At 33.3% G+C, this 22,730-nt stretch overlaps 1 protein-coding gene across 5 annotated transcripts in view; it reads right to left on the bottom strand.

Moving 5' to 3' along the window:
* Positions 1-22,730, bottom strand: part of Fmr1 (synaptic functional regulator FMR1) — a 58,702-nt gene that overhangs the window by 17,862 nt on the left and 18,110 nt on the right. For 3 of the 5 annotated variants that reach the window (XM_035372752.2, XM_085813350.1, XM_035372755.2), the window contains exons 4-7: positions 19,446-19,600; positions 17,508-17,573; positions 11,461-11,554; positions 404-535 (exon numbers count right to left, since the gene is read on the bottom strand). In XM_035372752.2, the coding sequence (XP_035228643.1) occupies positions 404-535; positions 11,461-11,554; positions 17,508-17,573; positions 19,446-19,600 (447 nt within the window). The remainder of the gene's footprint in view (positions 1-403; positions 536-11,460; positions 11,555-17,507; positions 17,574-19,445; positions 19,601-22,730) is intronic. The other 2 variants (XM_085813351.1, XM_035372756.2) reach the window with 1 other exon arrangement.

Consider the following 22,730-nt stretch of genomic DNA (forward strand, 5'->3'; position numbering starts at 1 on the left):
CAGATTTTACTAGTTTTAATACTTTTAAACTTTTTCACTCCTCAATTATGAAAACCCACTAGTGGCTCAGCTGAACACTGATAGTTCTGTTTTGGATTTAATTCCAGGCAAGCGGCCTGGTTGCGCAGGCATTTTCATGGTTTCCATGTGTAACATGCAAGTCAATTTCCCTTTGAAAGTCCTCCACAAAAGCATCCCTCCCCTTAGACAGACAGCCCTAGTGTGCTTTGCCATAATTTAATAAACCAAAACAAAACCTGGATTATAACCTAAAAAAGGATAAGTTAAATAGAACAAAATATAACAGGATGAACACTTACAGAAACAAAAACCTAACTTTCTTGTATTAAATGAGTAAAACTGGGCAAGGTAAAAAAATAAAAAAAGGGAGAAACAGACAAACCTCGAGTTGGCGAGCTGCTTCTTCCGTCCTATTCAATAACAAAACCTTTTGACGAAGATTCCGAAAATGCATATCACTAAGCATACAAGCTCTTTTCTTTAATCCATCATGTCTACCCTGGGAAGAAAAAAACTAAAATATACTCAGCAACAATGCACAAAAACCTCATAGTGTAGTGTTAAAAGCAGTATACTGGTCGATCCATATTTTCAAAAACAAAAGAAAATTTTTGATAAAAAAGCATTTATGTGTGAACTTATGCTATTTATAATACATATATTTAATAATATCTTATTTCACTCCAGGCATTTAACCCTTCAATGCATATATGAATTATACCAATTTTTAGTGAATTTAGCATTAAAAAATTACAAAGCAGACAGATTACTGGGCTTATTTGTATCTTAATATATCCATATCAATGTTTAGCTGTTCTTTTCCAGAGTAGATAGCAGGATAAAACTGTACTCTTTATTTCATTAGCGCCAAGAACACAGAATTCATTTCTGTTTTTTCAGTGGTCAAACTAGTTTTGTGTTATTCATAAATTCAACGTTAGAGGTTTAAAAATTTTATTCTATATAGCTGAAGGTATGTACTTCTCATTTCTATGTTAAGATTTAACCACAGAATTGTTTTAAAAGGAAATATTTTAATTTTTCTGTTTGATTCATATATGAATCAGGTTAAAATTTAGAGTAGATTTTTAATTATAAGACTTCATAATACCTTTTATTTCATGCCTATTTTTATATCAGCAATACCCACTCGATATTCGAATGCATTGCTGTTATTTAATCATAAAATATTAATTTTATGTCTCTAATTATGTAGTATGTATATTGTTTGTTTGTATTGAAAATTCCTTTGACTTTTTTTATTTATGTTCATATAGTGGGCCAATTGTTTTCAAACCATTTTTTATGTGGACTCGATGGATTTGTTCACAAGTTTGAGGTATACTCAGGCCTAAAAAATCTACCTCACAATTGTTTAGCAAAAGAGGCAGTGGAAATGTTGTGATTAGACATTCTAGAGAGATTCCTCAAAATCAAAATTTCAAATTGTATTTCGACAACTTTTATACTTCAATTGATATAATGAAGTATTTAGCAGATGAAGGCATTCTTTGTTTGGGAACAGTGCGCAGGAACAGAATTTTAGGTTGCAAGCTCTCTCCCTACTGGTGAGCAGTTGAAGAAAGAGTTGAATACGTTGCAGGCTGTGGTGGAACTGAGATACATAATTTAATGTGAAAAGAAGATAAGAATATGCTCCTGTTGTCTACCTTTGCTGGGAAACAACCTATTGAATATATATCTAGATTCGATAGAAAGAAAAAAGAGTTACTGTGGGCTGCCCAGATGTTCTGAAACGATACAACAAACATACGGGGGGGGGGGGAAGATTTGCTCGATAGCCAGATAGGAAGCTACAAAATAACTCTGAGATCAAGAAAGTGTTATGTGATATTTTACCACTTCTTAGACCTTGCAGTCATAAGTGCATGGCTGCTGTACAAAGAAGTGTCTCTACAAAATGGAGCCAACCACAAGGATTTGCTAAATCTGGCTGCCTTTTGGGTTGTGTTATCCGTTGGACTGTACGAAATGGGTGAAAATTCAGTTTCTAAGCGTGAAAGACCAAATGGCCTTTTAAAAATGATTACAATGTGAAAAGACAGAGAAGCCTCGCATCAAACATTCCTCCAACTTGCGTCCAACAGGATAAAATTCAACATGTGCCCCTATGGAACAAAAATTGCACTTGTTGTAAAAGGCCAAATTTCAAATTCCAAATATTTATTGTATGTGAAAAATGCACTGTAACATCATGTCGAAATAAGGATAGAATTGTTTCAAAATTTTCCATACAACATAAATTGCACAATAAATGCACATGTACAAAATATTTGATAAGTCATTTTTATATAAATTTTCATTGCAATTTTAACTTTAAGTCTGAACATGATTAATCAGAATTAAGTTTCAATAAAATTTTAATTAAAGTCATTATCTTCTAAAGGCAATAAATATCTAAGTATTTTATGATAATATTTATTAGTTATATAACTGTAAACGAATTTTTCATGATTTACATTTTAGTGCTATATGCATGACAATGAAACCTAAAATTTCAAAAAACAACTAATAAAAATGTTAAATAATTTTTTAATATTTTTTCATATTTATTTAAGCTATGACAATAATGAAAAAAATGTTTGGTAAAAATATAAAAAAATCATGCATTGAAGGGTTAAAGGTGTTAAATGTTCATCTAAAGTGGCTTTCTCCCACTAGAGGGCGCCACAAGTTTCATTAGTAGGAGAAATTAAAACCTTGTTTTTTTTTATTCTTTTTTGTAAACAGTAGATAGTTCGGTTTCGAATCCATGTGATGGACGGATAAATTGTTTCCTACAGCCATAAGAGAAAAAGAGAGGATGTACAAGAAAATGTATTTAAATATTAATTTTTCCTTTTGAATGTTTTATGTAAATAAAATGTGATGTCAAGAAATTCAATTGTAGTTTTTCTGTAAAGAAGATTGTCAGCTGAAACATCACGTCAGATTCAACAATGCATCAGAACAGGTAAATGAATTTTCTTCTTGTTTTTTAAATCAATATAAATAGAACCTGCATACGTCAGTGGATTCTGACAACTTCGATCAACAGTAGTTGATTAATTACGTAATATAATAAAGTTTTTGGCATCTGCGACAGGATGTGTTGTCCTAAAGAACAACTAGTTATTTATGCTTTCAAAAACGGAAGTACTGGAAATATGTTTATATTTTGAAGATGCATTTTGTTGAATGAAAGCATGCTAATATTTAAGTTGAATAGAAATAGATATTTAGTATTTTCAGCTTAAACTATATATTAGAAGTTTTATGTTCTTCATTAAAAGTAATTTTAACTTAAAAGAAATTAATGTATATGAATCCAATTAAGGATTGAGAAAATAATATTAAGTTAAAAGGATTACTTTAAAATTTAAGATTAAATATTTGAGTGAAGTTTAAAGTAAAAATGAACGCTGATATGATAAAGAAAAAAACGTGCAACGGCACGCAGATAAAGCTGTATTAAAAAATAAAATTGTGAAGTTACAAACGATAACAGCCGAGTTAAAATCTTATGATTCAGAGGTACTAGATTCATTAATTAAGGGCAGAGCCACTGAAGATGATTTAGAAATCGAAGTTAAAAGCTGTGATGAATATTCTGATGAATTCATCACAATTGAAAGAAAAGTTAGTGAATTACTAAATGTAAACAAAGTTCCAAATGATGCAGTTTTTAGTAATTTTGATGTCAGTAGTAACTGTAAAGTCAAACGGTATAAATTACCTAAATTGAATATAAAACCTTTTCATTCTCAGTTAATTAATTATTTGCCATTTTGGGAACAGTTTAAGAAGATACATGAAGATAAAGAATTAGATGATTGTGATAAGTTCCAATATTTGCTACAAGCTGTAGAACCTGGAACTCGTGCTAGGCATTTATTAGAAAATTACCCGATAACTTTAGAAAATTATTCCAAAGCTTTGAGAGCTTTTCAAGACCGTTATGGGGACAAAGATATTCTTATCGAAGTGTATGTCAGGGAATTTTTTAAATTAATTACAGCAAATATTCAAGCTAAGGGTAAAGACAGATTATCATTGTGTGACTTATTTACCAAGGTAGAAGTCCATTTAAGGTCTTTAGAATCCATGGGGCTTGATACAGAAAGTAATTCAGCCTGGCTATACCCCATGATAGAATCCTGCTTACCTGATGATATTTTAAGAGCATGGGAGAGATGCAATATTAGAGGAAAGGAAAATTCTGATAGTGAAGCGAGTTTAACGTTATTAATGAACTTTTTGAAGAGGGAGGTAGCGGGTGAAGAAAGATTACAGTTAGCAAGGTCAGGCTTTGAAAGTATTATCCTAAAAGAGAGAGTAAAAGAGAAAATACGGAAATGGGATAACAAGTACCCTACTGCAGCTGATTTATTCGCTGCTAAAGAAATGTCATGTTTGTTCTGTGGTAAGTCGCATGAAAGTAAGGACTGCATAGTCGAACTGTTGTTTGAAATGTTTACACTTTGGCCACCGTGCTAAAATGTGTAACGTTTTTGTACGCTGTCATGTCTGTTCAAAATCTCATACAGAGCATTTCTGTCCTCAGATAGGTAAAACGAAAGAAATTAGTGATAAAAGTAAACCCCTAGCGAATATCCAGAACACTCTTGCAAATCAGCAGTGTGCAAAAGAAGTAGCTCTCATGACACTAGAAATACTAATTAAGGGTAATAAGAAAATTAAGAAGGTTAGGGCACTATTGGACAGTGGGTCCCAAAGGAGTTATATTTTAAAGAGCACTGTGAAAAACTGGGTATTAAGCCTCTTGCTACAGCAACTATTACCCACACGGTACTTGGAGGTGCAGAAATAGAAGCTAAACCTCATAGTAAATATAAAATTAATTTAAGTGCACCGGCTAATGGTCCCAAATCAGTTATCACTACGAATTCCTTGACCAAGAAAAGATATGTGGGAACATTCCACGCATTCCAAAGGAATCTGTTCTAGAAAAGCTTCAGAAACATAGATTATGGGTGTCAGATATTGGTATGGGGTGTCCTGAAATAGAAATTTTAATTGGTAGTGATGTTTATGGCCAACTCCTAACAGGAGGAATCAAGCAGCTGAACAACGGTCTAATGGCAATTCAGACAAAACTTGGATGGACAATTTGCGGTGAGAATCCATCCCAAGGTTACGTGAATAGTGGTACAGCTAACGTTGATGACTAATTTATCTCTGAAATAACTTAGCATTCCAGAGCATTCCAGATAGAAACAACAGGAATTAATGATCCCGCTGAAACGTTGTCCAAGAAGGAAAGAGAAGAGCTAGCCCATGATTTGTTCCTCAAAGAACTTAAGAGAAGTGAAGACGGGCGTTACCGTGTTGGTCTTCCATGTTACCGTGTTGGACTTGTATTAACCCAAACATTCCTTCAAATAGAAATGAAGCAGAAAGAAGGTTGTTTAGCACTACAAGAAGACTGAAGAAGTTAAATAAATTTGAAGATTATGACCTAGTCTTTCAAGAATGGCAAAAGGAGAATGTCATACAGGAAATCTCAAAAAAAGAAACTAGAATAAGTAGGAGGCCATTACTTGTGTCACCATCCAGTTATTAAGCCAGAGAGTGCTACTACGTCTATCAGACCAGTTTTTGACGCCTCGTGCAAAGTTGAAAGAGCACCATCCCTAAATGACTGTCTCTTCAAAGGACCAAACTTGATAGAAGAAAATTCCGCTATATTATTGAGATTCCGAGAAAAGGCTATTGCTGTTGTACCCGACATCAGAAGAGCCTTCCTCCAAAGTGAAGTTAAGTAAGAAGATCGCCGATTTTTGAGATTTTTATGGTGGGAGAAAGCAAATAAAATTAAAGTCTATCAACATAACAGAGTATTATTTGGAGCTACTTGTAGCCCTTTTTTACTCAGCGCAGTTATAATACAAAACAACTCAAAACAGTTATTATTGTATTATTATTATTAACAGTTATTATAAACAATTTGAACAAGTATCCAAAACAACTCAAAACAGTTACTGACAACCTCTTGAAGTCCTTCTATATTGACAACTGTGTAACCTCCGTAGATAGTGCATCCGAATTAGAAGAATTTATCTCAAAGTCAACTGAAATTATGGCTGAAGCTAAGATGGATTTGAGATTATGGCAGTTCGGTCCGGCAGAAGAAATAGAAAAGTTGTCAACTGAGAACAGAAGTTTGTTTAAAGAAGATCTTACAACTCCAGTTTCGGTTTTGGGGATTAAATGGGATAGAAAGGAGGATTGTTTAATGATCTGCAATAAATTTGACACTGAAACAGAAAATCCTATTAAACGGATAATCTTGTCTATAACACAAGGTATTTACGATCCCATCGGTTTTCTCATCCCAGCATTGTTGCCAGCCAAGCTAATGATTCAGGAGGCCTGGTCAGCTAAGTCAGAATGGGATTCTCCGCTTCTAGAGAAGATCCAAAAGGACTTTAAGAAATGGTATAGTGAATTAACCCTTCGAGGGGCGGTATATAAAATAATTTAATCTGTGGTAAAATTTTGCATGAAACTATAACTTATGGACCCTAAGGACACAAAATTGAGACTTAAAAAAAATCTAGAGCGAAATCCTGAATTTTGAGAGCCGGTATATATTTTATACCGGCGCCCCTCTAGGACATTTTTTTCCAGGTAGTTGCCAACTGTTAATCTTTGTTTTTAAATTAATTTTGGGTACTTTTGATGTGCATCTGTAGTGATGAGTGCTTGAATATAGTTAGTCTAAAGACAAAATTTTTTTAAATTTTGGCAGAAATTTAAAAATTTAAAAATAAAATTTATGTTTTTATGCACTTTGATGATGCAACCTAGCTGAACATACTTATGTAAAATATGGGTAAAAAGCTTTTCAACTTGATTTAAATTCAATATCATTTTATAAAAAAAATTTAGCAAATATAACACTGCATGTGTAAATCGTATCATGCTGTAACTGAACTAGTATAATATTACAAGCAGATGTAACTCAGCCGAAAATTAAAAAAATTGAAAAATGAAGCACTACGACGGACTCAGCTGAGAAAGTATGTTGCATTTTTAAAGTTGTATTTTATGCTTTAGATAATATGTGAAAAAAACCATGCTTCATACTACGATAAGAAGAATTGCCCCCCCCTCCACGCACACACACTTTAGATTACGGAGGACCGTAAGGGTCCCTTTTTTATTTTTTGTAAATATAGGTTGTAATATATCTTTTTGTTCAGGAAGAAACGAAACAATTTTATTATTTGATACACCTCAAAGCTCTTATTCTGATTTTCAACACCTTTGGCTTCATAGGGTTATCCTTTTCAACTTTTGGATAAATTTTAGTTTGCATCTAAAACGGGGCTTAGAAATATTTTTCCTCCTTTCACCAACTGTGAAAATTTATTTCTGAAACAACATATTTGCATCAACTAGAGTGCAAATTTCTCTTGTGTTCTCTAGTCTTTCATCTGAAATTAACAAAGAATTAAAAAGAATTTCCCTAAAGAATAAAAACATGCTTTCAAACCAGCAGTTTTCGTGATTACACTATGAGAGGGACCTTAAGTACATTTCCATTTTAAGTGAGCCTTCCCTTTGTGTGATCTTATCACACTTCACAAAGGGAAGAAGGCTTGACTGCAGAATGACAAACTGGTTGTCAATCACCTCTTTTCATTTTCTTACATTCTAGGATTTTGGAAAACAGGAAGCAACAGGTGTGTTTTGGGGGCTAGCATGCCACGTTTAACCCACACAATTGTGTAAAGTTTTGACCCCAGATGGCAATTTTAAAATCGATGAGTCTTTCTCGAGATAGGGATAAGTGCTGAAATAAAAATTTTAGCTAAACACAGACAAATGAAACTTGAGCTGAGTACACAAAGAATAAATGAAAACTAATATACTTGTATTCAGTCCTAGCGCAGGGTCAGTAAACTCCCCATTCCTCCATGAACATAATATTTAATCCTAAACGACTTATAAGTTAATCATGAAAAATTATTACATCATAAACTGTTATAATAATAAAGAAATTCTGTCACGTCACAGAGTAGAAAAGGAGAAGACTGGTGCTGCCATCTATTGGCGTGGTACCCTCAGTGTGGGCGCCGGTATATATTATATACCGGTTTAAAAATCGTATAAATAATCTGTTAATTATCACTTCTGACTGAAATGAAGTAAATATATAAGATTCAGCATGTGCACGTCATATATTTGCAGATTTTGAATTTTTCTTTTCTCTCTAATAGAATTTATCAATCTTCCAACATGATACCTTGGAACGAGGTATATTAATTTCATAACTGTAAAATATTGAGCATTCATAGGGTGATGTTGCCATTTAGAATTGGAAAAAAAAAAAAAAAAAAAAAAAAAAAAATACTAGCCACTTACAATTATAGCTTTTGGTGTACAAAAATTAGCATTTTTTCTGAGGTTAAAAAATTGACAAACAACCGGTATATATTATATACCAGTGCCCTTCAAAGGGTTAAAACAATTATCTAACTTAAAGGTAAACAGACGTATAGGTTACAGAGATAAAGAAAAATGGTCTATACATGTTTTTTGCGACGCGAGTCAGATTGCATATGCAACAGTAATTTTCCTGCGCTGTGAAGAAGATAATAGGATTTCGGTACAGCTTCTAGGAGCAAAAGTTCGACTTGCGTCCAAAAAAGACTTTGACAATACCGCGTCTACAACTTTTTGCTTGTGTTTTGGGATCCAGATTAGCAAGCTATATTCGTAAGGCTCTGGATGTCCCTAGAATACCAGTTTATTACTGGACGGATTCTTCAACAGTTATAGCATGGATATGAAGAAATGAGCAATGGGGTACTTTTGTGGGTAAGAGAATCAGAGAAATATGCCAACTCACAGAATCATACCAATGGTATTTTGTCCCAGGTAATCTAAATCCGGCAGACCTGCCATCTCGTGGTTGCCCAAGACATCTTATCGAGACGAGATGGTGGGAGGGATCAAAATGGTTAAAAGACGAAAATAATTGGCCCAAATCGGAACAGGTTCCTAATGAAGATTTAGTTGTGTCAGAAAGAAAGAAAACTGCTATATCCTTATGTACCTGTGCGAAAGTAGATCAATTCATGAATTATGAGAGAGTTTCGAAATTTTGCAGATTTGTAAATATTATTTGTTGGATGAAAAGATTCATATCCAAATGTAGAAATAGAAATTATTTTTTCCCATCTGAGCTCTCGATAGAAGAAAAGAAAGAGGCAGAGAAGTTCCTTTGGTCAAGAATTCAGTTAGAAAATTTTGGTGATGTCTCAGGTTCTGTCAAAGGTCTTGTTGTTGTGAAAGATCAAAATAACACAATATGAGTGAAAACCAAGTAGTTAGAACGCGAAAACAAATTTTCGTTCAAATATCCAATTTTGCTGCCATCAAAACATCACGTAGTAAATTGTTTAATACGAGACTGCCATTTAAAGAACTACCATGCTGGTCTCCAGACTGTTGGTTCCATCCTGCGAGAAAATTTTTGGATTATTTCTGCTAAGCATAACATCTGAAGTGAATTATCAAAATGCATGAAATGCAAAATATTTACTTCAAAACCGTTTGTCACTCCACCAATTCATCTTCCATTTGACCGAGTCAGAGACTCGAAAGTTTTTGAAGTCGTGGGCATCGATCGATTTATGTGGTTCTTCTCTTTCTAAAGAACAAAACCAAGGTATGGATTGTCATTTTCACATGCGTTGTGTATTGCGCCGTACACTTCGAATTAGTGACTAATTTGTCAACAGAAGGTTTCATCTATGCCCTCAGGAGATTCATAGCGAGAAGGGGAAGAATTTCAACAATCTACAGCGACAACGGAACTAACTTCAGGGATACCAACAACCTTTTGAAATCTTTAAATTGGAATAAAATAGAAAATTCTGAAGACCTAGCTCCCATTAAATGGAAGTTTATTCCTCCAACAGCTGCGTGGTAGGGTGGATGGTGGGAACGGCTCAAAAAATCTTCTTCTAAGAACACTTGGTAGATCACTCACTTTTGAAGACCTTTCAACAATATTATTTGAAGTTGAAGCTGTAATGAATAATCGACCTCTTACATATATTTCAGAAGAATCTGAAAAATGTATTCCTTTGACTCCATCATCTTTTATTCAAGACATCCAAGAAATTGGGATACCTGATCTAGAGAAAATTAATTTCCAGAAAAAAGAAAAAAGATACCGGAAATGCCCAAATTATAAAAGATTGAGAAATAGATTTCGAAAAGAATATTTGGCAAATATCGTTCAAAAATCAAGAGAAAGGCTCAAGTGATCCAGACGGGTGATGTAGTACTAATTGAACTAGACAACTGAAAGAGACTTAACTGGCCAATAGGCAAAGTCACAAAATTGTTTCCAAGTAGAGATGGTTGTACACGTGTGGCAGAGGTAAAAACCTCTTCAGGAACTTTTGTACGACCGATTCGCAAACTTTGCCATTTGGAGATATCTAAGAACGATGACCCAGTAATCCAGCTGATGAACTGTATGAACACTTTTCAGAACTCAATTTTAGAACTTTAACTTTTTTTTTGGCTTGAAATTTTCATAGACATTAGTTTTATTTCATTATATTATTTTTGAGTAATGATGTAAATTTAATTTTAATGTTTAATTTCTGGCTTCCACCATAAATTAAAGGTGGGAGTATGTTAAATGTTCATCTAAAGTGGCTTTCTCCCGCTAGAGGGCACCAGAGGTTTCATTAGTGAGAGAAATTAAAACCTTGTTTTTTTAATTCTTTTTTGTACACAGTAGATAGTTCGGTTTCGAATCCATGTGATGGACGGATAAATTGTTTCCTACAGCCATAAGAGAAAAAGAGAGGATGTACAAGAAAATGTATTTAAATATTAATTTTTCCTTTTGAATGTTTTATGTAAATAAAATGTGATGTCAAGAAATTCAATTGTAGTTTTTCTGTAAAGAAGATTGTCAGCTGAAACATCACGTCAGATTCAACAACGCATCAGAACAGGTAAATGAATTTTCTTCTTGTTTTTTAAATCAATATAAATAGAACCTGCATACGTCAGTGGATTCTGACAACTTTGATCAACAGTAGTTGATTAATTATGTAATAAAAGGTTTAATGCTCTTAAAATTTTAAGCTGCACAAAATTTGGGATATCATTACTAATTACAATAAAAAATATTTAGAAAAATAACCATGTAGGGAAAAAAATTACACATGCTAAAAATTGAACATACCTTAGAATTTTTAGCTTTCCTAATACTGAAATTGAATACATGTAGATTTGTGCTTTTATACTGTAATTATCAGACACCTCAAACAATTCACAATATATATATAATCATCACGTATAATGAACTACATACCTAAACGCCCACAGAAAACTAATCTATTCATTTCCATAAAACATTTTTGCCAAATGCACTTTACTTACTATAATCTGTAGACATTTCTTTTCGGCATTGTATTTACATACAGCAGCACCTATCGCCTTTTTAAATTCTTTATGAGCAGATTCAAGTTTAGAGCTGAAATATAATAATTCAGGTTAATGAAAAGTGTACAAAAAATTTTAGAGCATAAATTATACAAAATATTCTAATAAAATACCTGATAATCAAAAACGCTATTTTATTATTAAATGTAATAATTCGAGTTTGATAGTTTGAAATTAATTTATTCCTAAAGATTTATAAACTCAAATATTGTACAGTGTCAAGTTCTAGATTTTTAGGACTTCCAGAAATTTTACATTTCAGATCATCATTTTAAATTTAATAAGATGACACATAGAAATTATAAAAATGTTGTTCATGAAATAATGAAGCACTTAATCCATTCAGGACCAGTGAAAGGAGAAGCATTTTCCCAGGCTCATACATTCTTAGTTGAGCCTAATTTCATTTAAAATCATTACTGCAATTATATATGAAATTTGCAAGTTTTGCATTTGTAGTAAGTTAAATTATGTTCAGCCTCCCCTCTTCTAAGGAACTTTTTTATATACTGTCTTCTTGATTTCTCCATGAAAATCTAAACCAAAAACTGAACGAGAAATAAAGCACAGCACTTTATGCAGTTGTTTACATGTTCAAATTACCCTTATCCAACCAAAAAGGGGAGAAAAATTGGAACTGAAAGAAAATATTGAAGGCCAAAACTCCATGGAACATTATTCAAAGACTTCAACCATCACCTTTAATCAGTACAGGATGATCGGAGTTTAATCAGTACAAGGATGCACTCCATGGAGTTTGCACTACACTCCTCTCGATTGTGATTTCATACTTGCCAACCTATGACACTCTAAAATCAGGAGATTTTTTTTAAGAAATCGGGAGATTTTTCACAATGTTAAAAAGACTTCTTAAATGATTTTTTAATAATGAATTAACTTTAAATAGTAACTAATTCTTAAATGCAAGCAACACAAAAATACCTTATACATAAAAAACATTTTTATTACTTGCATTGTTTAAGAAAACGAAAGAAAAAAAAATTAATCAGTTTTCGTACAAATGTTATAAACAGTGGCATATTTTGCTTTTTTTAAGAAACTTCATAATTTTGTTCATAACAATTTCCACATAGGCCTGCTTTTGCTAATAAAAGTTTTTCTAATGTGTCATCACTAATTTTAGATCTAAATTTAGTCCTCGTTTTCGCAACAACACTGAAAATCCTCTCACACTCTGCATTACTATGAGGAACTGTCAAGATGGCCAACAATTCTACACAGTTCACTATATTTTAAAATTCCATCAGCAACTTTCAGTTTTCCAATTAAACTCCACCGGGTGTCAATCCTAGCTGATTTTATAACTTCATCCAAGTTTTCTAATTGTAAACTGCTGTTATGCAGCTGTTGGAAATGTTTCAATTTTTCCTTCCTTTTAGAACTCCTTTCAAGATAATATCAACAAGTAAATATCAACAACGTGTTCATCCACATTTATTGGTAAAGAAGCTGCCCTTTCTCAGCTGCTAAATTTAAGAGGTGACAGGTGCACCTCATAATCTGCAAATCTGAATTTTCCTTTCTCAAGATGCCTGCAACACCAGTCTTCAAGCCTACCAATACTGGTGCATTATCGGCACCAAGTGCTAAGCAATTATCCAGAGGGACTGCATTTTCTTTTAAAGTTTTAATAATTATCTGTGCTAAAGTAAAGCCTGTCAAATGTCCTTCTAAAAAGGGGACAGAAAGTAAACTGCACTCATTTTCTGAAGACTTAAAAAAAAAGAAACAATTGGATATAATTTTGAATCAGTATTATTGCTTCCATCCATAGAGAGGCAGAACGGAGATGTTTTAATGCAATCAATAACTGAAGATTTTTTTTTCAAATCCATTTCTTTAACAATTGCACCTGTTTTGGTTGTTGCACTTGAGTATTTGTTAGCGATATCATTATCAGGAAATCTTTTATCAGAACTGGAGAACGACGTTTCTGAATACGTATATGCTCTCACTCACAAAGCAGAAGTTATCTAATTCTCAAGGTTTTGTTTTAGATATAATCTAGAGAAAATTGAATTGCTTTCAGACATCCAAAATCACTTGTTTTTGTTCATATAAACAAAGTATTAAGCCAAGTTCCATAAAAATCGTGAGAAATTTTAAGAATAAGAAAAAGTCGGAAGAAATATATTGTAAATTGGGTTGGCGGGAGAGCGATCGAAAATCGGGAGATTTGGCAACTCTGTGATTTACAAGCTACATCACTGTGCCTCGATACAGGCATGTTTTTCATTCGAAAGGTAATCTTTTCTTCAAGTTTCATAGCATCACAAATTTGTAACCAATTTTTTTCTTCTTATCTCGTATTGTTTTCGAGATAGGGAGATTTTATCAGGTGGCGCTCTACGCTATCTGATCAAGTAGTGCATAGTCACTTTACTATACCTAGACACCAATCTTGTGAAAGCCGATCGGCAGTTCAACAGATTCTACCGGACTTTAATAGGCACCCTGTATAATACAGTGCGCCATAAAGGGAGAATCTTGTAATCGGTCCTGAATAGCTTAACCCTTTTGACGCACGGTGGTCGCGCCCTGAAACCACGATTTTCCAAATTTTTTCTCTCCTCTTTTTTCCAAAAATTTTTAATGAAAATTAATTGATTACTGATCTTTTACATCTAAATAACACAAAATGACTGTAAAATCATATATGTTTTAGGTATTAATACTTCAGATCGGATGCCTTTTAAAATTCGCGTTTGACGAGACAAAATAACTTCCTTTTATTAATATAAACAACTTTAAATTTCAAAAGTTAGTCATCGCACATCATGATTTATATAAGCAATAAAAAATTGCAGTAATTAAACTGCATATATATATAAAAAAAACTTTATATGCATGGCATTTGCTATGTGGTCTCAGGGCGCGACCACTGCGCCACTAGAGCATTGTGTCACAATTCTTACAATCCTCTAGAGGCTCGGTGGTCGTGCCTTGAAACCACTGGCGTTTGCTTCTCAACGGCGTTCGCTTGCTTTTCAAATAGGAATGTTTATTTTTTTTTTGAAACCACAGAGTTATTTTATTACTAAACAATACATGCACCTGCCCAGTAAAAAGGTCTTTCTTTTCCAAATACCTTTCTCTGATATCAACACACTTGCTCCCCAAGCTAGTATTGTGATTTTATAAATTATTTTCTGTAGTTTAAATTTAATGTAAATATACTTTGCTATAATTAAAAACAGAAATTGCGTAAAAGTTTTATTTAAATTTAAAATATTTTCTGAATATTTTGGGACGAAATATGAATAAAATAAGTATGAATGGGAAACAAATGATCCATACAAAGCCAAAAAGACCAAGCTCCCCCCCCCAATTAACATAAAAAAAAACCACAAATTTCATGTGCCAGATGAAAAGAAACTAAATAACGCTGGACATATACCAGTGAAATTTAAATCCAGGCAGTGTACATTTTGTAGCACAAGGAAGAAACCTCATAGAGCAAGATGTATGTGCGAAATGTGCAGTGTGGGTCTATGCATGTGCCAAAAAGACAAAACATGCTTCGAACAGTGTCACAAAAAAAAAAAAAAAATAAAAAATAAAAAAAAAATAAAATAAAGTTCTTTTTTATTCTTATTTTATTGAGTTTTTTAATCCACTTATCAAAATGCCCTTATTATGTAGGTTCTTATATTTTCACTGCTATAGAAAAATCAAAAGTCGTTAATCCGGACTCGTCGGGACTTCGGCAATTCCGGATTATCGATTTTTCGGGATTATAGATCATCAGTTTAAATTGCATAAGATGGCATGCAGAAATTCAAAAATTAAAAATATGAAACCGTAATTTATGAAATAAAGAACAATTATGATCTAAAGGGTATCAAAATTTACAAAAAAAAAGCTTAATATTTATTTGTTTACTTTATTAAACATTTCTTTCAATGTGTGTTGTTTAAGTTGCTTCGTTTTATGTGATAATACTTTCTCTTTAATTCTATAAACAGTCATAATTTTTTGTTCAGTTAAAGTTCCGCTGTTCAAGTCCCGTTAATTGCTGTGCCAAGAATACCGACTAACTTGTCAATCGAAATTTTTTCGTTTTCACTAACCTCTCTGTCACATTCTTCATGTCTTTATCCATTTTTTGCAGCAATTCCACTTTTTGTTTGATGGACATGGAAACATACTTTCGTTTTGTACGATCCTTTGGGAGCTCCAGATTCAGAAATTCTATTTGACATAATCGAAAGTTCAAGTTTACTTTTATAGTATTGCTCTTACAGTCTGCAAAAAATAATAATCCGGATCCAGTTCGAAAATTAAGGAACAATGCAATCATCAACATTAACTGAAATAGATAATTAGATAATTTTAGCTTATACCATACGTTATACATAAAACGCGCATGCGAAAACGTATTCTGCGCTTGCGCACACGCAGAAAGTTTTTAACTTTGAGGTCCGGATTATAGATGTCCGAATTAACGACTTTTGACTGTATAAATATTTTAATGTCATTTAAAATTTTGTAAAAAAGCCAATAAATTTGTAAAATACATTAATTTTAGAATTTACTGTGCTTTCATCGTACAACATCCTGATTCGCCGTTTCATATCACGTCCGGCAAAACGGAAAAATACCAAAGAAGCTTATTTTCATAATTTTAGAAAACATTATTCAATCCACAAATAAAATACTGATTAGGTCAAAAGAAATTGTCAGGTTTCTCAATTTATAAATTATCGCCAAGAACTTCAATAGAGGTTCATGTCCTCATGTCCAAGTGATCTCATCTCATGTAAACTACACTACAAAAATTTCATTTTCTCAGTAATTATCTACATTAATTTCAAGTTAAATCTTAATTTGGAATACAAGTTTAAATGCAAGAATTTTTTCAATTCATACGAATAGCTCACTCAGAAATTAAAACCGCAGTGCTTTACTTCGCTAGTGCATTCTCATTAGAATTGATGAATTTAACCCTTGACTTTGCCTTTTCTGTATCTTCGCCATCGGGTGAGCGGTGTGATTGCATCCTAATTGACTTAATTACTGCCCACGAATGACCTTAAGGCATAAAATTGATCTGGTGAAAATTCTATGTAATTGTATGCCAGTATTGAAAGAAACAATCAATCTGATAAGAAATGGCTGCGACTTGTTTTGAAAATGTAAAAGTTACCAGCAAGAATATTTTGTTTGGCATCAGTTGTAGCATTACTGGCAGCATTATCTCTTGCGCCGGAAAAACGGAAAAGTATCAAAAAAGCTTATTTTCATAATTTTAGAAAATATAAAAGCTGATAAATTTGGAACATTATGAATTTTTTAAAAATATGGCTTAGCAGATATAAAAGGACCTTACAAAAAACTACATTAATCTTTGTAAAAAAAAAAGTTGCGAGTCATTAAGCAAATCATTTTATCTCAAATAAGTTCGAGAATACCTTAACAAAAGTGTAGACTCAATTCAGTAATTAAATTGGCATTATATTTTTTAAATTCTGACTTTATGACATTTTGACAGTAGATGATTTAGTCTGCAATTTTTTGTTTCAAGTGAAAAAACATCGGCAGCTTTCTTAACTTATATGCTATCACCAGGAGCTTCAATAGAGGTTCTGTCCTCCCCCATGTGGCTGTTTAATTACGGAGACTGAATACACAGCGATTAACAACCTGTATTCTAATTTTCATGAAATCCCCAAAGCATGACCTAAGTGAAATCTTTTACTGGCCACCTCTGAAAGTGACCAATATTATTTAGAACGTTTTTAAACACAGGTAATGAACATCACCAGCAACAAATTTCTAAGAAAACCAGAATCATCCGGAAAAGTAGCTGATCATGTTAGGAAAATTCCACTACATTATAAATTACTGTCCATTAAATCAATGCAAATTAAAACCTAGACTAATAAAATAAGGGTTTTTTTATTTATAACAAAAAAAATGTAATTAAGGTGTTTAATTCATATTTCAAACATTTAATCACTTACTACTCTTGCACATCTTCAGGTACAGGAATCTCGAACTGATGAAATGTGCCCTTAGTGATGGGTTGACTGCAAAATTAAATATAAAATTGTTTAACAAGAAAATAACATCAAATGGACACAATATAACACAATTCTAAAAATTATAAATTATCCAACTAGAAATTAAAAAACTAGTAAATAAGAACTAAAAATTGTTCAAAACAATAGCATGAAGTTATATTTACCACATACTGGCACAATTATGATTGAAATTATGATTAATACTATTAATATACAAGCCTTTATGCCTAAAATAAGGGAATGGGAGATGCTAGCTTTTTGGAATTTAACTAAAAGGTCTAAAACTATGGTGTATTTGTATCTGCTTTGTGTAAATGGCAGCAGACTGGAGAGTTTAAAGGTGATATTTATGTTTTTAAACATTTTAACAAAAACTATCACTTAGAGCAGATACTACACTACAAATGATACTATAGAAAATACACATTTCAGAAACATTTAATTAAAACTTATTTCCTTGACTTTACAAATTTTAAAATAAACTAGACAGTTTTAGCAATGACTATTTCATTATCTTTGGAATTTTTAAACTTCTACATTACCTTAATTACATTATTGAAAAAATTTCCACACACTAACATTACTGAAGATAGCATAAATTATATTCATTTATCTCCAAAACACATAATACACAGGTTCTAACTTTGAAACATGAAAAACAGCAAGGTTCTCACATGAACACAGTTTTGGGGAAGTTCATGCGCCGTGAAACGAATCTTTTTCAAAATAGCTCCACCTTAACTTAAATTCACTTTATAATGCATGATATAGATCACTAAACTATTTATAAATTGATTCTGATGAAATATATTAATACTTAGATATTCTAAATTTTATTCTTTTTAATTTTATTTTGTAGTTTAGTCACATTTATATAGAGAGAAAATGCTGAGTAGGAAAGAAAAGCTTTTATTTAACACACGACTTTTAAAAACAATGAAAATACTGATTACTGGCAACTATTATAATATTGTTTCTTTAAAAGAAACCTACATTCCAATAAGAATGCACAGAAATATTAACATTACAACATCTGATAGATATTGAGCCCCTATATGATGGTAATTGAGTCAGACACAACATGCGTCCAAATCAAACACATAGTAAAGGCCCAGGGGCACCTCACACGAGTTAAGTCTTGACCGAAGTTCTTAACAGGGATTTCAAAAGATAAACACATCAGCAGTAGATAAGGTTACAATGAGCTGGAATGTAAATAACAGAAGTAAGGTCAAATCACAAGTTTCAAAAGTATGAGAACATCTGCTACATCCTGGTAGCTTAATGAAGAATCTGCACGAAAGATGTTTCAAATAATAAATGCAGAGGAAAATTAAATGCATGCAAATACAAACTGAATACACTGAATAAAAATAATCAAGGGAGCACAATTTACAGTGCATATCTATTACCTCACTGACTTTGCAATTGTTGCGAAGTAGTACAATTTATTGAGTTATAAATCATGATGCAACACTATTCATAACACCAGTGCTTTTTGTTTCATGTAACCTCCACTGATTTTCAAGAACTCACATTTTCTTTTCATGAACAAATTACCTGTTACTCCCCCCCCCCAGTTTGGAAGGGAGGCTGATTAAAATTTAGGGCTTAAGCATGTATACCATAACAAGGGAAGATTATGTGTAATGCATATCTTATAGTTTTCACAGAGAACAAAATGTCATTGTATGATGCAATAAAAATTTAAAAGAAGTCAAAATCTAATAAAATTCTTTTAAAACTTTTAAGTACATAATACAAGTTAAGCATTTATTTTATTTGAAAATTAATATAGTAAAATGCTTAAGAATAAAAATATATTTTAATGTGAATTTAAGTAAAAAAAAAAAAAAAAAACTCAGACTGACTACTTACTTAGTGTTTTTTAGCCGTAACCTGTCACTAGGTACGATTTCTGTATATGTGGTCTCCCACCCCAGATATTCGACAACATGAAAGTCACCTTTTGTCATTTTCACCAAAGCTCGCCACCATCCACATGCTTCTTGTTCATTAGCTCGAGAAAATACCTATATGCATAAAATTTTAAAGATGAAACTTTTCCAATAAAATTTGAAATGAACTATAAAAAGGTTTAAAATATAACTTACATGCACGTAAAGTTCTAACAAATTATACATCAAAGTCAAGAGTACCTCTTACATGCTGTTAATTGCTACTGCTATAAAATTTGACATAACTATAGAAATAAAAGATATGTCACTAATTTTAGGAACAAGTTTTACACAATGGAAATGTTTTATTGACATTTTATTAACTGCATAAACAAAGTAGCTCCCATTTAATTTGAATGGCTGTAAATAATATACAATTCGTAACAATGAACTTTAACAAAATCTAATACAGCAGCCTTCTCTCATCTATTCGCAAACTGTGATTACCAGGACAGTTTTTATTATTATTATTATTATTTTATTTCTTTGCATTCCTTCGCTATCTTTTTGCTTTGGTAAAAACTGATCATACAGAGTGAAGTCGCATTATTACAATAATCATCAAGTAGAGGCATCACGTGTCAAGATGAATAACATATTGTTACGAAATGTACAGGCGCGGTAAGATGGCTTCCCTGCAAAGCAGTTTTAGGGTTGCCACATTTGGTGATATACCATGGACGGTTGGAGAACCTTCTGGAACGAATTCTTACCGGTTTAGCCCAGAATGTTCCAGAACAAAAGCTATATAAACCCTGCTGGTCCGCAGTCAGTTAGTGTGTGTGCCTCATCTAGAGTGCGAGTTAGTATCGAGTTGGTGTCTTGTCTAGCGAGTCAATCGAGTTGACAGCCGGGCAGCCTCGAGAGTACTTGGAGTTCCAAGAACGACCAAGCAGAGTCGGGAGCTGTACTCCGGAAAGCAGAGTCTGGCGCTTTGCAGGAAGCTGTCTCCACCGTGATAGCCTGATAACCTGAAGGCTGTGTCACTGATTGTTCCAGCAAGCTTATAGTAGTTCATCGACGACTGTAAAAACGTGTTTTGGAGCTGTCCTGACATTATTGGCTAATAAATTGTGCTTCGATATTTCATTGAGTGTCGTCGTTATTCACTCTAAATCTACAAAACTCGTATGAACATGATGGAAGAAAATAACGTAACAACTGGTGTCAGAAGAAAAGACAAAAAACGTAACAATGAATTATATCAGGGTTCGTACACATTTCTGCACACGGAAATTAAATACTTTTAAGGACCATTAATGGAAAAAATTAAGGACCTATGAGCAAATGGAGACTGAATAAATTCAATTAAAAATATTATTCTATGCCTGAATTTCACTTTTGTAATACTATCCTAAAAATAAAATAGATCCCTAAGTATATGCATTATTACTAAACATGAATTAACTAACATAATTATTAAGTTTGAGAATAAAATAAATTTCATGCAGCTTATCAAGTAGCATTAAATATTTTACACTTATAATAGTTGGGCATACACTAAAGTGACAAAAGTCATGGGATACCTCCTAATATTTTGTCGGTCCTCCTTTTGCCCAGCAAAGTGTAGCAACTCGACGTGGAATGGGCTCAACAAGTTGTTGGAAGTCCCCTGCAGGAATATTGAGCCATGCTGCCTCTATAGACGTCCATAATTGTGAAAGTGTTGACGGTGCAGGATTTTGGGCACGAACTGACCTCTCGATGATGTCCCATAAATGTTCGATGAGATTCATGTCGGGCGATCTAGGTGGCCAGATCACTCGCTATAATTGTCCAGAATGTTTTTCTAACCAATCGCGAACGATTGTGGCCCGGTGACATGGCACATTGTCATCCATAAAAATCCCATCGTTGTTTGAGTACGTTAAGTCCATGAATGGCTGTAAGTGATCTCCAAGTAGCTGAAGGTATCCATTTCCAGTCAATGATCGGTTCAGTTGCACCAGAGGACCGAGTCCATGCCATGTAAAAACAGCCCAGACCATTATGGAACCACCACCAGCTTGAACAGTGCCTTGTTTGACAACTTGGGTCCATGGCTTCGTGGGGTATGCACCACACTCGAACCCTACCATCAGCTTTTACCAACTGAAATCGTGACTCATCTGACCAAGCCACAGTTTTCCATTCGTTTAGGGACCAACTGATATGCTCACGAGCCCATGAGAGTCGCTCCAGGTGATGTTGTACAATCAGTAAAGGCACTTGAGTCGGTCTTCTGCTGGCATAGCCCAAGGACGACAAATTTCGCCGCACTGTCCTATCGGACTCGTACCTCCCACATTGATTTCTCCGCAGTGTTGCTTGTCTGTGAACACTGACAACTCTACGCAGACATCACTGGTCTCGGTCGTTAAGTGCTTGTGGTCGGCCACTGCGCTGTCCATGTTGGGATGTTATGCCTTAAATTAGATACTCTCGGCACACTCTTGACACCGTGGATCTCGGAATGTTGAATTCCCTAACGATATCCGAAATGGAACGACCCATGCGTCTAGCTCCAACTACCATTCCGCGTTCAAAGTCTGTTAATTCTCGTCGTGCAGCCATAATCATGTCAAAGCCTCTTCACATGAATAACTTGAACACAAATGAAAGCCCTGTCAAAGGACTTCGCATTTATACATTTTCTACGCGATACTACTGCCATCTGTATATTTGCATATTGCTATCCCATGACTTTTGTCATTTCAGTGTATTTAAAAGAAGATAAGTGACATTTACGTTTTATTAATAGTTAGCTTTTTTTTAAATGTCTCATTTTGTCACATACTTGGTCAGTCTAGAGGTTTAGCAAACAGTAGGGAGATTTTATGTCAAACGGCATAGGTTAAAATGAGAAGTGAGATCATAATCAGCATGATGATTCATGACAAAAGACTGAATGTTGCCCCTCTGCTGCTTATCTATAGCTGCTGCTTGTCTACCTGCTGATTGGAACAAACCTGAAAAGCCTGATGTAGGCACAGTTGGCAAGTGTTGAAAGTTAGTCAAGCTCTGGTTAATGCAGTTAATGTCATAGCTTTATGTTGAGTTCAGGGGTTGTAACCCAGTTAATATACTTTAAGGCCATAGCCATTAAATAATAATGGCTTTAATGGCCAATAAGCCATTAAAGTACCAGAGGTGATAATTTGCTTTATATACAAGTGTCAAGTAGATGCAAAGAATAAGTTTTACTTGATGGTGTTGATGGTTATTT

The sequence above is a fragment of the Stegodyphus dumicola genome, chromosome 3 (assembly GCF_044657685.1).
Source record: "Stegodyphus dumicola isolate Sdum_Otavi_A_Nest chromosome 3, ASM4465768v1".
In the NCBI taxonomy this organism is placed as follows: Eukaryota; Metazoa; Arthropoda; class Arachnida; order Araneae; family Eresidae; genus Stegodyphus; species Stegodyphus dumicola.